This window comes from Bos grunniens, chromosome 15 (genome assembly GCF_055505025.1).
Source record: "Bos grunniens cultivar Pamir isolate PY7600 chromosome 15, Bosgru_T2T1.0, whole genome shotgun sequence".
Classification (NCBI taxonomy): Eukaryota; Metazoa; Chordata; class Mammalia; order Artiodactyla; family Bovidae; genus Bos; species Bos grunniens.
Genome location: NC_141179.1, coordinates 36,977,268 through 36,994,296, shown reverse-complemented (window position 1 = coordinate 36,994,296; position 17,029 = coordinate 36,977,268). Strand labels below are relative to the sequence as shown.

General features: G+C 36.3%; 1 protein-coding gene across 50 annotated transcripts in view; it reads right to left on the bottom strand.

Moving 5' to 3' along the window:
- SOX6 (SRY-box transcription factor 6) overlaps positions 1 to 17,029 on the bottom strand; it is a 719,879-nt gene that overhangs the window by 122,312 nt on the left and 580,538 nt on the right. For 27 of the 50 annotated variants that reach the window (XM_086339855.1, XM_086339841.1, XM_086339844.1 and 24 more), the window contains one exon: positions 11,002 to 11,081. In XM_086339855.1, the coding sequence (XP_086195981.1) occupies positions 11,002 to 11,081 (80 nt within the window). Of the gene's footprint in view, positions 1 to 9,395; positions 9,519 to 11,001; positions 11,082 to 17,029 lie in introns of all 50 variants that reach the window. The other 23 variants (XM_086339827.1, XM_086339833.1, XM_086339818.1 and 20 more) reach the window with 1 other exon arrangement.

Below are 17,029 nucleotides of genomic sequence, written 5' to 3'. Positions count from 1 at the left end.
AGAACAAAGCTCCTAATTTCAAAATATATTTCAAAGCTATAATAATAAAAAAATGATACTGGCATACAGTGGATATATAGACCAATGGAGCAGAATAAAGAGCCCAGAGATAAGCCTGCACAAATTACAGTCAAATGATTTTCAACAATGGTAACAAGAATACCCAATGGGGAAAGGATAGTCTCTTCAGTAAATGGCATTGGGAAAACTGAATATCCATGAGGAAAATAATGAAATTGAACTTTTATCTTAAACCATAAAAAAAACCTTGAAAAGGAAGTCTTAAATGTAAAAAAGTTCTGAAACTTTTAGATATATCTCTAAAGGAATTGAAATCATGAGTTTAAAGAGGTATTTGCCTTCTCATGTTCGTTGCAGCGTTATTCACAACAGCGAAGGCATGAAAGCAACCTAAATGTCTACTGATGGATGAACGGATAAAGAAAAAGTAATATGTACATAAAATGTAATATTATTTAGCCTTTAAAAAGGAGGAAGACATCCTGCCACTTGCAACAATATGGATAAACTTGGAAGACATACTAATTTAAATAACTCAGACACAGAAAACAATTACTATGTGATGCCGATTATATGAGGAATCTAAAACAGTCAAATTCTTAGAGTCAGAGAGTAGAAGAGTGATTGCCAGGGGATGAGATAGGGGAAATAGGAAGTGTGAGTCAAAGAGCACAAAGTTTCAGTTAGGCAAAATAAATAAGTCCTAGATATCTACTGTATAACTTGAAGCCCATAGTTAATAATACTGTATTGTACACTTGAAAACTTGCTAAGAGGGTAGATCTTATGTTAAATGCTCTTATCACTTATCTAATAATATTCTTATCATATAATAATAATGGTGGGAGGAAACTTTTGGAAATAAATGGATATATTTATGGCATAGATTGTGTTACGTATTCATGGATATATGCTGCTGCTATTGCTGCTGCTAAGTCGCTTCAGTCGTGTCCGATTCTGTGCGACCCCATAGACGGCAGCCCACGAGGCTCCTCTGTCCCTGGGATTCTCCAGGCAAGAACACTGGAGTGGGTTGCCATTGCCTTCTCCAGTGCAGGAAAGTGAAAAGTGAAAGTGAAGTCATTGAGTCTTGTCCGACTCTTAGCGACCCCATGGACTGCAGCCTATGGACTGCGGCCCACCAGGCTCCTCTGTCCATGGGATTTTCCAGGCAAGCATACTGGAGTGGGGTGTCATGGATATATACTTATCTCCAAACTCATCCAGTTGTATATGTTAAATATGTTCAGCTTTTTATGTCAATCATGCTTGAATAAAGCGGTTTAAAAATGTTTCCATTCTGCTCAGTCTGTTCTGTTACCCACCATATCTTTTTCTGATTTAAATTTCATAAATGTTTCATATCCTGACTTATTCTATGGTTGGAAACTGGAGTGAAGCATTTTTTAAAATACTAAAATACTTTGCTTTCAAACCGTCCCCTATGTTCTTAGTCACATCATCTCTTTTAATTCCAAGGTAGCTCATTATAACTCATAAACATACAGATACATGATGCCAACCAAACAATACTTCAAAACTCCAGTTTGGTAAATACGGGAATAGAAATACCTGTCACTATTTTAGAAACCACTGCATGTTACAAGCAGTCTATTTAAATACAAGTATTCACATACTGGGAGTTCCTTGTTGTGTGGATTAATTAGTAAGGCTGGAGCTAAATGAATATTGGTGGAAATGCTACACTAAGAAAGATAGAGAACTGAATAGGTTTTGTAATTCCAAGGTCCTGGACTCCTACTAAACTGTCTCTGTGAGTACAGCCAAATATCCCATCAATTAAATGACTTAAAACACAGTAATTACCAGAGCTTAGTGAGATGAGCCATGCTCTCAACTTTTAGATATTATTTTAAAATCAACTGAAAATCAAATTTCTAAGAGAAAACCCAGTTTACCTATGTTTTAATTTGTGGGTGGGTATAATCTTATTCTTGAATACAATGACAAGTCATATTTCCAAACACTAGGAAATGTCTTCATATTTCTCTGATCTACCTATATCTTTTTAACCTTCACCAAGACTCACTTAACACCTGCCATTATTTGTAAGAAACCTACCTAGAAATGAAAAGTTGTTTATATGAGAATATGCCTCTAAAGACAGAGCACCTGGCTGAACATAACCTCTCTCCCCTGCAAAAAAAAAAAAAAAAAAATCCAAAGATTGAGTTGCAGATGACCACCAAAAAGGAAATTCACTAATTCAATCATTTTACCAACTATGGTCACAGGCAACACTGAGGATTCAATAGTAAACAGAAGAAACAAAAATCCCTGAATTCAGTGACACATTCTGGTAGATCAGAGCCACCCATCAGAAACACTTAGGCAGCTAAGCTAGAGTAGAACTGACTGCTTATTTGGGATGTTGGAAAGTTTTTTTCCTATCTTGATAATGATTTTTTTGTGGAAATTTATACACACCTTGTTAATCCATTTACTACTCACAGTAAATGAATTTTTTCTCCGGGTGGAGAAAAAAATATTATCCCTTTTTTACATGGAACAAACTGAAAAAAGAAGGCAATTTGAGAACAGTACAGGACAACATGGAAAGTAATAGCAGAAACTCTCATTCAAGATTCTGCTTCCAAAATGGAGTTTATTCTATTAGTCCATAGCTCATCTAATCACAGCTATAATGGTCCTTCCAGATTCCATCATGCTTTTAAAGTCAAAGTGGGTGAGAGAAGGCTGATTATGAGAAAAGCAAGCATTTCTGCTCAAAGCACAACCCCCTGGTTGGTGTCCTCAGAACAAGCTTTGAATCAGTGCATTACTTTTTTTCCATCAGGTAGCTAGTAATAGGTCACTCTAATCAACTCTTTATTCATCTCTCTATTAGAAATCACAACCTCCAAAGCCCACCCAGTCCAGCTCACTCACTCTCTCATTCCTCCACAGAACTGAGGCATGTTTATGATTTCAAACAAGAAGGCAGGGTATGAGCCAGAGAAGAGCATCTAAATATAATATCATAAAGATTCAAGCTGGAACTAAAATAGAAATGGAACATTCTCAATGTTGATAGGCACTTCTTCACTTTCCATTTGTAGCATGAAAATTGACAATATAATTTAAATAAAATATGTGTTTCTATTCACTTTTGCAAAAATTCAATTGTTCTCCTCTATCTTTGCAAACTTTGCAAGACTTTAATAGTTTCATTTAAGAATAACTTATGGTTGATGGGTTTTTCTAGTGTTTCAAGGCTCTAATTATACTGCTTTCCTCAAATCTTTCCAGAACTACACATAATGCCCATCAAATAAAAGTGAAAATATATTTATATTGATTTTTTAAAATTTTCATATTTACTTCCTTTCATTCAGGCTACCACCCATACATACTATCATTATAAGAACTTGCTGGTTAAAATATGTTCCAACTAAAGCTTGGTAGGCTTTGAATGTTAGATAAAAATCATTCTCTGAGGCTAATGAAGACAGAAACTCTGCCTGTAACAATATTAAGTTTGTTTTCTCTGGTGATTCAGAGAAGTGAGCAATCTGTCAGTAATACATTGAGTGAAATTACTTGTCTTGTAGGAATAACTGCTGACAGTCACTTTATTTCAGGGCTGACCCAAACGTCTCCCTGCTGACAAACAAATTACTATGTCTAACTTTGAAAAGGTAACTAGCTTGTTTTTAATTTTGATTGGTCTCTCAGAATCCCTTATACATAACTCAGTTCCATTCTTCTTTGTTTTGTTTAGTTTTGTTTTTAAAGCAACAGAAAGTGTTTTGGGGAGACAGGTTTGAATTAATGAATTTTTTTAAAAAGTAGAGGAAGAAAACCCCATCATTTGGAACTAAGAAAAAGAATTGTTATTGCTTCTTTCCAAGACTGTTCTGCAGATAAAACTGGTAAGTGTGTCTACCCTACATTAAGACTGGCAGTGCCGCCAGTGACTGACTGGGTGAGTGAACACATTACTGAGACAGTATTGTAGGAATTAATTTTCTTCAATAAAGTGATTTTTAAGGCTCATATATTTCACAATCTAAACATATGTCACTGTTTCATAAACAAAATAAATGGATTAAAATAATACATTACCAATATGCTGACATGTGGAGATATTTTAATTAGAAATTCTTAAACTGTGTGATATTTAACTGCTGTATTTACTAAAGAGAAGCATGCACCATTTAATAAGAAGGTATGAGACAGGTGTACCACTTTGCATGATATGGCACTAAATTATATTTAATATAAACTACAACTATGAGGCAACATTATGTCTAATTAAAAAATAAAACAAAACAAAATTACCTTAGGTATCTATCATATTGAAAGTAACCACAAAAAATGAATCAGTACACTCAAATCACTTTTTCATCAAAAAAAGAGTCATTCTCAGCTTATTTCTGAGACAATGTTTCTTCAGAAATAATCTAACATCTTAGCTATTTAAAGGCCATATTTACATGACTGCCTCATCATACTGTTTCCCCCCCTCCCCCCCCCCCCACTACCTTTTGACTTACTTGAAGGACCAATGCTAACATAGCTGAGGAAAGCAAATGGCAACTGGTCCTGAAATTTATACCAGTACAGACTCAGAATAAGTAGCAATATAATATATTGTTTACTGTAGCAAGTGCCCTCTGTTCTCTAAAGGTCAAAAGCACTGTAACCTTAGAGTTACAGTTTCTGATTGTTCCCAGGGTTAAATACATTATCAAAATTAATGGTTCAAGCCCCTCAACCTTCAGATATATGAGCATTCATGACTCCATCTGCTGAACTGTTCAACTAAAAATAGCATTCTTCTCTCTCCTAATATTGTGCCCCTGAGGCAGAGAAAACCAGCAAACCAGCCTTAGATCAGCATGGAGTAAAAAAAAAAAAACAACAACTTTCCTGTGTCTTTCTTATTTTAAAGAAAGTATTGGAATATGCTAATGTAAGAAGGGTCCTTCCAAATATCTTTTCTCTTAGTTTAGTCACTCAGTCGTGTCTGACTTTGTGACCCCATGGACTGCAGCAGGCCAGGCTTCCCTGTCCATCACCAACTCCCAGAGCCTACACAAACTCATGTCCATCGTGTTGGTGATGTCATCCAACCATCTCCTCCTCTGTCATCCCCTTCTCCTCCCAACCTCAGTCTTTCCCAGCATCAGGGACTTTTCCAATAAGTCAGTTCTTCGCATCAGGTGGGCAAAGTATTGGAGTTTCAGCTTTAGCATCAGTCCTTCCAATGAATATTCAGGACTGATTTCCTTTAGGATTAACTGGTTGGATCTCCTTGCAGACCAAGGGACTCTCAAGAGTCTTCTCCAACACAGTTCAAAAGCATCAATTATTCAGCATTCAGCTTTCTTTATAGTCCAACTGTCACATCCATACATGACTACAGGAAAAACCATAGCTTTGACTAGATGTACCTTTGTCGGTAAAGTAATGTCTCTGCTTTTTAATATGCTGTCTTAGGTTAGTCATAGCTTTTCTTCCAAGGAGCAAGCGTCTTTTAATTTCATGGCTGCAATCACCATCTGCAGTGATTTTGGAGCCCCCCAAAATAGTCTCTCACTGTTCCATTGTTTCCCCATCTATTTGCCATGATCTTAGTTTTCTAAATGTTGAGTTTTAAGTCAGCTCTTTCACTCTCCTCTTTCATTTTCATCAAGAGACTCTTTAGTTCTTAGCTTTCTGCCTTAAGGGTGGTGTCATCTGCATATCTGAGGTTATTGATATTTCTCCTGGCAATCTTGATTCCAGCCTGTGATTCATCCAGCCCAGCATTTTGCACGATGTCCTCTGCATATAAGCTAAATAAGCAGGGTGACAATATACAGCCTTGACGTACTCCTTTCCCAATTTGCAATCAGTCTGTTGTTCCATGTCTGGTTCTAACTGTTGCTTCTTGATCTCCATACAGATTTCTCAGGAGGCAGATCAGGTGATCTAGTACTCCTATTTCTTTAAGAATTTTCCACAGTTTGTTGTGATCCACACAGACAAAGGCTTTGGTGTAGTCAATAAAACAAAAGTAGATATTTTTCTGGAACTCTCTTGCTTTTTCGATGACCCAGCAGATGTTGGCAATTTGATCTCTGGTTCCTCTGCCTTTTCTAAAACCAGCTTGAACATCTGGAAGTTCACGGTTCACATACTGTTGAAGCCTGGCTTGGAGAATTTTGAGCATTACTTTGCTAGCGTGTGAGATGGCTGCAATTATGCAGTAGTTTGAGCATTCTTTGGCATTGCCTTTCTTTGGGATTGGAATGAAAACTGACCTTTTCCAGTCCTGTGGCCACTGCTGAGTTTTCCAAATTTGCTGGAATACTGAGTGCAACACTTTCACAGCATCATCTTTTAGGATTTGAAATAGCTCAGCTGGAATTCTGTCACCTCCACTAGCTTTGTTCGTAGTGATGCTTCCTAAGGCCCACTTCACTTCTCATTCCAGGATGTCTGGCTCTAGGTGAATGATCACACCATCGTGGTTATCTGGGTCATGAAAATCTTTATTGTATAGTTCTTCTGTGTATTCTTGCCACCTCTTCTTAATATCTTCTGCTTCTGTTAGGTCCATACCATTTCTGTCCTTTATTGAGCCCATCTTTGCATGAAATGTTCCTTTGGTATCTCTGATTTTCTTGAAGAGATCTCTAGTCTTTCCCATTCTATTGTTTTTCTCTATTTCTTTGTATTCATCACTGAGGATGGCTTTCTTATCTCTCCTTGGTATTCTTTGGAATTCTGCATTCAAATGGGTATCCTTTTCTCCTCTGCCTTTATCTTCTCTTCTTTTCTCAGCTATTTGTATGGCCTCCTCAGACAAACATTTCGCCTTTTTGCATTTCTTTTTCTTGGGGATGGTCTTGATCACTGCTGTACAATGTCACAAACCTCCACCCATAGTTTTTCAGGCACTCTGTCAATCAGATATAATCCCTTGAATCTGCTTGTCACTTCCACTGTATAATCATAAGGGATTTGATTTAGGTAATACCTGAATCGTCTAGTGGTTTTCCCTGCTTTCTTCAGCTTAAGTCTGAATTTGGCAATAAGAAGTTCATGATCTAAGCCACAGTCAGCTCCCGTCTTTTCTCGGGTGATAACAAAATTTCAGGCTTCCAAATTATGACTTTACTGTTAAGATAACCTCAGCTCACAATGCTAGAACTGAAAAACCTTTGAAGGACAAATTAACTATATATCAGGTAGAGAGGACCACTTCTCTTCAATGAGAAGAGTGTGTGTGGAGGTGGTGGTTGTATACATGCATTGCAGCTTTTCTTCCTAAGAATCTCTAAATAGAAGTAAAACTCATGAACATATTGTAATGCTTAGTATCCCCAGTTTATTGTGATCATAATTGTTGACAGAGCTGTGACATTTTAGGTTGTTAAAGGAATGGAGAAAACCAGCGCTAGAAAAGAAAGTAGACTAAAATCAATAAAGCAAAATATTATTAAGTTTTCTCTCTACTTTTAGTCAAGATTTAAAATGTTAGTGTCTGTAACAACTTAGATATGGGTGTCCTCTGTGCTGCTCATGGGACTGTCAATAAACCTGTTACACTCATAGTAAGAAAGTTTGAGAAATCTGTCTTTCAAATAAGATCCATCTTTTATAAATAGTGTACCATACAAGCAAACAGCAATGGTTTCCTGACATGCAAGGAAAAGTGCAAAAAGTGGAAGCAAGAGAACAGAGCAATAAAAAAAAAAAAAAACAGGAAACTCTCCAACCAACCCAAGCTTACCCTCCAAAGCTGAGGGCCTCCACCTTCCCAGGCTCTGTGTTCAGCCTAATTAAAGTGACAGACACGTGCTTCTAGATCAGCATTGCTACAGCTCTACAGAGTCTGGCACTCACATATATGACATCATGATTTCCAGAAACCCAGGAGAAGCCAGATTTGACATCAGAGGTCTGTGATGGTAAGGGGAAGAGATGTCAACTTAAGTGAAAAACTAAAAGGAGAAACTGGGTAGAAAAGTGGCTAAGGGAAGGCCCATGGAATAGAACTCCACACTGCAAGAGAAAATAAAAGTCAAGAGGAGAGGAAGTTTTGAATCTGAGCCAAGGTCACCTGCTTTCACATTCTTCCAAGTACTTAAAATTTGAACAAACTAGCTGTCCTGAGTAGGTAAGCCTTGTTAATTGAAAGAATTTTTCCTAATGTCTGGTTATCTCTCCGTTTAGCAATCCTAAGCACAGTAGATGTCAGAACGTCCAGAAATGTGGCACCTTCTCTACAGCCAAAAGGAAGCCTTAGAAAAGAAATCCCTTTTGGCTGCATAGAAGGTAGCAGATACTCTAATACAATGCCTTGTCATGTCTGGGTGGAACCCCCTGTATACTTCTTATAATCAAAGGGAAAGGGAAAGGAAGAAGGCAAGTGACAAGCTCTGAACTCAAACTCTTCCTTAGGCTACTTCCAAGGTGTCCTTTGATCTTGTTCTTGTCTTTCTTCTTGTGAACTTTCTCACTTCTAAGAATGAGGGATAGCTAGCAACACTCCAGTATCTGATAGTCCTAAAGAATGAAATGAGAAGTTGAGCTTTCTCACTTCTAAGGAGGGATAGATAGCTAGCAACCCTCTAGAACCTGATAGCCCTAAAGAGGTTTTCCAATGATATAATAGAGGAATTAAGCACAATATTAGAGAGAGGAGGACTGGGTCCCTATAGTAGAAAGGGGTTTGCTTTTTAAAAGAGCTATATGAGGTATCTTCTCCCATGCAGTAAGAACATCCCACAAAAACAACAAAGAGCTTTATTGGAAGTTCAATATGAAAGAGCTACTATATAAGTTTATGGGGCAAAAAACAACCAGTCAGGCCCAGACACCCAACCTCAAATTCAGTCAGAGAAAACTAAATTAGAAAACCTGAAATAGATAGAATTAGAAATCCTGGATAATAACTGACTCCAAGAAAATTTTGTAGCCTTGGTTAAATAACCTGACTTCTCTGAGCCTCCATTGTTTTGTCTATAAAAACAGAATGATATTTTATCAACTCTACAGGGTTGCTACACGGTGAACTGAAGTTTTTTTTTTTTTTTAATGTTTAATTTTTTTAAAAAACTACTATGTAGCACTATACATAAAGAAAAAAGGGTAAGGGAAATAAAGATGGTTTTGAAAGTACTCATAACATAAATATTTGCCTAAATATATAGCAATAAACAATCTACTTCAGAGGCACTGGTTTGGGGTTTGACTTTTTCTCTGAAAGAAAAGGAGTGAAAATGAGCCTCCTTAGGAATGAGAAAAGGGGAAAGATTATATTTTAGTGTTTGAGTGTTTGGCACGTGTTAAAAAAGCCTAGAATATGACTGAACAATCCAGTCCCCCACCCAATGAAGCACCAATGTAAGCATTCATACCTCAATCTGTTTGTGGTTGTAAGAGTGGCCACCACCATGTTCAAAGGTGTCCAAACTCCTGCCCAAACGGTCACTTAGGCCCTTTAGCCTTGGGTTAATTTGTGGGTGGGAGACATGACCTTTCTGTTTAGTAGCATATTCAGAAAAAAAAAAAAAAAAAAAGACAAAACATACTGTCAGAACTCATGAAACAGAACACATATTTCTAAATCCAGGGTACTGACCACACCAAAGAACAGAAAGTAGGGTTTAGGACCCAGATACTGTTTTTCACAGAAACTTGATTATAGGATCAAACAGTAGTACTGGTTTCTTGTTTTTGCCTCTGACTCAAGAAGACACTCAATAGCATAGCTATGGAAAAAGGAGAAATAGATTAGACTGACTGTGAGTTAGGTTTCTTTTTGTATTTTTTCCAGTGCAATAAGTTCCCTGTTAGTAGTGGAGAAGGTGAGGGCTTAGAAGAGATAGGGCTGCTGCTTTCATGAGGCAAAATCTCTAGCTCTGCTAGGCATCCATAATGCACCCATAATGCTAGGCATCTTCAAGACTTGCTGGATGAGGCTTCTGACGAGAACTGCTTAAAGTACTGTAAAAATTCTTTATTTGTAGACTCAACTGAGAATGTTCAAAATTACATTTTTCACATAAAATATCTGTACATTTTTTACATTCAAGTCATATAAGGAATAGCAAAGAAGAAATAAAAATGCCCAGTTGGTTGCTATTCCCTAGATTATTCAAGAAAATTGAAAAATCATCACAGTACATTATAAGAGTAAAAAACTTTGTTCAATGCATTGAAATTCAAGTTATCATCTGATATTTTCTAAATGCTCAAATACCACTTGCTTAACCATTAATTTTAATGATACTTTCTTTCTGTTTTTGTTAAAATATACACTCATATTTAACATCAATTTCCCATTAAGACAGCATCGCAAAAAGGGTGTAAAGATCACTTAGTCCTCCGCTTCCCATTTTACTATGAAGAAGATAAGGTGCAAGGGATTTTTTAAAATTAGCTTCCAAAGTGCTTTCTCTCCAATTTTAGCTTTATAAAGAACACCAATCCAGAATTTGGTCAGACACCATGCCCAGTCTTTGGACCTGGTATGAGGATGAGCTGATGATACACATATTCAGGGACAACGTGCTTACATTTTACCAAATAGTTTAAGTAATTTGGTAATAACAACTCCCTATTCTATGAGTTGCAAGAAGTAAAATATCCAGTGTTGTTGTCTGTGTTGATACTTGCATGTAAAAGCTAATTTGGGTGTGAATGGAGCCATGGATGAAGAAGTTATAAGGACAAAGCTAACATACCCAATATCAACTAGCCATAAAAAAACTGTGAAACCATTAACTTACCTGATAGAGAATATATAGTACTAAGTCATGACATCATTTTTTCCTTTAAAAATATTGACACTGACAGTTTTCTCTTCTATTTGCAGTATGGTAAGTACATAAGGTGTTAATCCTTCCAGGCTATGCTTAAAAAATTATTTAACATTCAGGTCATTATTTAGCATACAGCTGGTTAGCAGTTTTCCACTAAAGGACTGGCTCGTATCCCACATTTTTTTCTTCTGGCACTTACCTGGAGCTGTAAAGGGCTGAGTCCAGAAGCAGCAGCAGCTGCCATTGTTGATGGAATGAACTGTACGGGGTAGTTATCACCTGTCAGAAAGAACAATGCGTACAGGTTTAGACAATGCACCGGGAATCACAGCAGACAAGTACAAACATGGCCCTTGGACTGCCTGAGCTTTACAACATCGCTCTAAGCCCAAACATCTGCAGAGACAAAAGGCTTAGTTGGGCACAGACTTGCAGGGCTGCCTTGGAACTTTTTGTTAACAGATAGCTGGTAGGCAAACTGGCAAAACATGAATGTGATGTTAAAAAAATTAAATGTGCAATTCAAGCATGTTCACTCCATTACAAATCTTGTAATACATCATTTTTTTAAGGGTAAAAAAATATCTTAAAGCCAGGCTGACATTCAGTTCACCGAGGAAGCATTAAGGTTTTTATATTAAAACAACAAAACGTTTTGGCTTGGTAGACAAGGCAGAGTATCACAGTCCAAAAAAGATTAAGAGTTATTGACTGTCCATAACCCTAACCTTTATTTTATTAAAAAAAAAATTAGAGAAAAAAATTTAAATGCAACCTCTTTAATTTGAGAGGGGTGAGAGAAGCTAATATTCTGTGAAATGCCTGGTATCCCCAAAAGATGGGAGACTGTTTTCTGCACTAACTTTTGGTGGAAACTACTACAGAATCATGACACACACTAGGCACTTCTCACGTATTCTTTGACGATGATTTGATTAAATAACCACACGTTTTACATGTGATATCTATATTAAAAGTCTGGTCGAGATTGAGCATGGTTCAGCAGAGATCAGTGCCACATCTTATTAATGTGTTTCTGGCTCCAGACCACTCCTAAACAGCAGGGCTAAAGTACCTTCTATGACCTAAGAGCACAGGCTGTGCGAAGCAAGCAACCTGAAGAACCCATAGAAAGTAATGAGGAATATATTGTGATAGAGCTAACTGAAATCAAAATTAATACGTATGGATAACTTACACACTATCAGTGATTTAATGGAGTATCACTTTGGCTTCAGCTACTTATTTTAAAGGCAGTGCTATGTACTATCTCTAGGCTATATTTTAATAGGCTGTTCCTCCACACATTTTGGACATTTATAATAATCACGCTGTTTTGCAAGAACTTCTCCACACTAAAAGCTGAATGTAATAATGAAAAGCGTAGAAAGAATCACAGTAATAAAGGGAGTCACCTAGAAAGCAATGAAGTCTCTCTTTTTCTGCGTGGACACTAATACCTGGAGCCTTCCTGGTGCCCCTGGTTCCTTGGAACGCATCCTGTTTGCTACATCAAGTGCTACTCAGCTGACCCAATGTAAATGTTAAGTTGCTTTCACTTTTAACAAATTGTTAGCTTCTAATCTACACAGTCTCTTTGCATCATATCCATAATACCTCATCAGACCATTGAGCACAGTGTGTGCTTGTACACAGTCCAGTAACAATTGGCTCCTGATTGCATATGGAGCACTGCTACAATGCATTCACTAACACTATATTGTGCTGGTCTCCTATGGAGTAATGTTCAAAATATCTGATCTTGTTTTTCCCCTTCCATGAGGTTGATTTTGGTTTGCAGGGCTACATGAGCTTTTTAAAAAAGATAACTAGGCCAAATTATTTTTTATAGTAAATGACTGTCGCTTTACGCTTAAATAATTCTACTGATCCTCTCGATATTTAAACTAAATTATCTGAAGAAAGAATATCCTAATCTAAGTCAAATAGTATTTCTTTGGTTGATATCTTATCAGGTTAAAAAAATCACAAAATGATGCTGAATTAATGATGCTTCGAAAATAGGGGAAAAAATCACCATTCCAACTATCAACATGGGTTGCCTCTCGGAACATTTTAGAGCTGTTCTTTCTTTAAATATCATGCATTATTCATACTAACTCTAAACCATAACCCCCTCCCTGTAAGTTTAATACCAGTTGCTTTATTTGTACTAAAACATTTTTCATGTCAAACATATTTAAAAAAAATCAAACTCTAAAAGAATTCCCTGGGGCACTCCTTTTTTCATAGCTGTCATGCTTCTATGCTATGAAATAGCTGATTTTTTTAATATCATTTTTGGCTTGCTAGTTAATTTATTACTATCTCTACCACACCCTGTAGTACTCTCCAGCTCACCTGCTGGCTACAAACAGCTTTCTTTCCACTGCTGACAAGCATATTTTTAAAATGTTTTTAACCTTTCTGCTGGTTTGAATCTGTATATCTGAATATAATCTTTGGAAAGCTATTTCTCCAGAACATATCTTATCAGTACTAAAAGTAAAAATGAATACATTAAAGCAACAGAGAATATTACAGGGACTGATAAAAAGAGAGAGAAAAAGGAAAGGGCCAGACAGGGAGAGGATAAAGGTGAAGAAGAGGTGGGTGGGGGGGGGGTGTGGTTAAAAGTAGAAGAGAAGATTTAATAGGTAGAGAGATTTAACTCCTCTCTTAAAAAGCTACACGCTTCCTCTCCCTGGCCCTTCGCCTTTAACTGTGTGTAAGAGTCCATCAAGAAAAAGTTCTTGGCAGCTGACTTGGCAAGAAATCAGTCAACATGTTGTAGCAATTTTTTTCAAATTTGTCTCTGGATTTGAAATGCTTGCGTGAGGACCCATTCTCTTTAAATTTGTACAAAAGAAGATGAAGCCTGTTGAAACAGGTTGGTTTTAGGCACTGCTGTAATCTGGCCCTTGCTACCACTAGTATAAGAAGACAACTTCTGAATGCTAATTTGGGAAATAATGTCCATTACATAAATCCATCTCTCCAGGCTTCCAGGTTTTCCAACCGATTATTTTTATCTGAAGATTACAGAACAAATATGAAACAGGATTTAAAACCTATGGAAAATTAGACTGACATTAGTTTCACTTGCCACAAGTCTAGAATCAAAGTGGCTCCATAGCAAGAGCCCCTGAATGAGAGGAAGTATGTTTTTTAATTTTCAAGGAAAGTGAAATGAAGCCAAAACGTATTAAGATGTAAACACTGGAGAAGGAGGCGCTTATATCATGAATGTAGGACCCATTAGACACAGGCTACCTCCTACAAGAATACTAGTTTCTGTAATTCAAATATAAACTTTATTTTTATTAAAGAGCAAAAACTCCCATGGATAAAAATCTGTCCATTTTTCTTTGATTCTTTAGGAAGACAAGGGACTGGGATGGTTACAGTCTTCTAAGATGCTAACTTCAAATATTAACTTATTTAAAGAGTTTGGGAGGAGCAGAGAAGAAAGATAAATTAAACTAGGAGACAGGACTCAAAGATTCTTTGGTTACTGGTTTAAAATCTCATGCCTCATTTTCCATCCTCCAAAACAAAAGGAAAAAATACTTACACATCCCTACTCTCACAGATTTTTTGGTCTGGTGGTATCTTACAGGAAGATGGTAAGTTATTTGAGTTGCCAGATAACTCATAGATAGACCCCATTTCTTTAAGTTATCACCATTTTTGCTACAACATGTAAATATTTCCATCACAATCACCAATATAGACTTGGACATGCCGCACGGCATCTTGCTTGGATGAATGTATTCAGAATAGCAAAATATTATAACTCCTCTGTATTCTGAGGGAATGCAATAATCAATCTGAATTTATCTTTGTGAGACATCACACCACATTGCAGCAAAAGTTAGCAGGCAATGAATGACATATTTAAAATCCTACAAATAAAACAAAACCTTTAATTTGTTCTGAGAACAATTGGACAAAAAAAAATTGGCATAGATTATATTATATATTGCTGAGATCACGATGTTCTTATTTCTCCTGCTAAATTTCTCCTCTATTCATCAAAGAATAGACCAATGATGAGGAGAGTCTTGATCTCAAGATTTTTTCTAAGAGCATCTGCATTGTTTTTCATACCTTTAAAGGAGCTAAAAATCAAGGATCATCTTAATTTCTTCACTTATTTCATAAATGCATCCAGACTCTTAGATAATCATATGAAAACCATGGAATTTGTCACAATAGCAATTAAATAAGTGAGTATGGATGAAATAATATAAATGCATCCATATTATAAGAAATTAACTTAAAATAACAACTTAAAGTTTATGACTTAATGAGAGCTCACCAATGATATAGCCTCCATATATGAAGAAGGGCGCATTTAAAATAATCTCTATCTCCATAAAACTAGGTTATTTTATACAGGTGAACATATATATTTTCTCCTTGGACCTAAATACTCATTTAAAAGACAGTATTAATCTGAAGAACCTCAGAAATGCGTTGATTCCAGGGGTGAAAGTAAAAGTGGCTCAGTCGTGTCTGACTCTTTGTGACATTCTCCAGGCCAGAATACTGAAGTGGGTAGTCTTTCCCTTCTCCAGGGGATCTTCCCAACCCAGGGACTGAACCTAGGTCTCCCACATTGCAGGTGGATTCTTTACCAGCTAAGCCACCAGGGAAGCCCAGGAATACTGGAGTGGGTAGCCTATCCCTTGTCCAAGGAATCTTTCCAACCCAGGAATCCAACTGGGGTCTCCTGCATTGCAGGTGGATTCTTTACCAGCTGAGCTTGATTTCAAGTAGATGGCTTTAATTAATGAAGTATTCCAGCAGTAGTGGTTACATGCCTCTGCTTTAAATATTCAAGAAAAGATAGAAATGGCAAGCTTCACAAGATGTCATTTTGATAACCCCATACATATAAATCACATCTTTTACACATACACACACAAAAGTTAGACTTTTTTAATATTCTTTATGCTTAGATCATGCCTGCAAGAGTATAAAATTCAGAACTTCAGTCTGAATTCTATCTCCTCTAATTTCTGGGGTGAAGGTGTAGAAAGTTAATTATCTTCTTTGACTTTTAGTTTCTTTTTTAAACAAAATGTAGATAATGTCACTTATGGTTTAGAGTTGCTATAAAAATTTAATGAGAATATATATGCATATTTATATATATGCATACATATATTAATATATATAGATACAGATATCAGAAAATAAATGGTGGTCAATAAATGCTAACTGAAACAAAGGAATTAAAAAGAAGTATTAGGTAGCAACTATGCACCAACAAATTAGACAATCTGGAAGAAATGAAAAATTCCTTGAAACACACAAATTACCTAAACTGACTTAAGGAGAAATGGATAATATAAACAAACCTCAACAAATAAAGAGATTAAATCAGCAATCAAAAACTTCCTAAAACAGAAAATTCTTGGACCAGTTAGATGGCTTCACCAATCTACTGAACATTTAAGAAAAATTAACACTAATCCTTACAAAATCTTCAAAAAATTGAAGAAGAGGAAACACATCCTAACTATGAGGCAATGAGGCCAATATTCCCTTGATAACAAAGCCAGTAAAGACATCACAAAACACAAAAAATATAGATTAATATCTTGCATGAATATTAAAATCCTCAAAAAAATATTAGCATATTAAATCCAAAAGCATATCAAGAGGATTATTCACCATGACAAAGTAGGATTTATCCCAGGAATGCAAGGGTGGTTCAACATGAAAAAAATCAATGCAATACATAACATTAATAGAACAATGGGGAAAAAAATCCACATGATCATCTCAGTTGAGGCAGAAAAGGCATTTGCCAAAACCCAACATCTTTTCATGATAAAAATTCTCAGAAAACTAGGAATAGAGGGAAAGTTCATCAGCATGATAAAGGGTATTTCTGAAAAACCCACAGTTAACATCACAGTGGCAAAAAGCTTTTTGACTAAGACTGGGGACAATTATGCCCACTTTCACTGCTGCTATACAACACTGTGCTAGAAATTCTAGCTAGTACTTTTAGACAAAAAAAGAAAAAAACAAAAGGCATCCAAATTGGTAAAAATAGGTAAAACTATGTCTATTTGCATATGAAGTGGCCCTATATGTAGAAAATCCCAAATAATTCATGACTAGGGCTAATAAACAAATTCAGCAGCGGTTTCAGGGTATAAGATTAATACACAAAAATCAAGTGTTTCTATATTCCTGCAATGAACAATCCA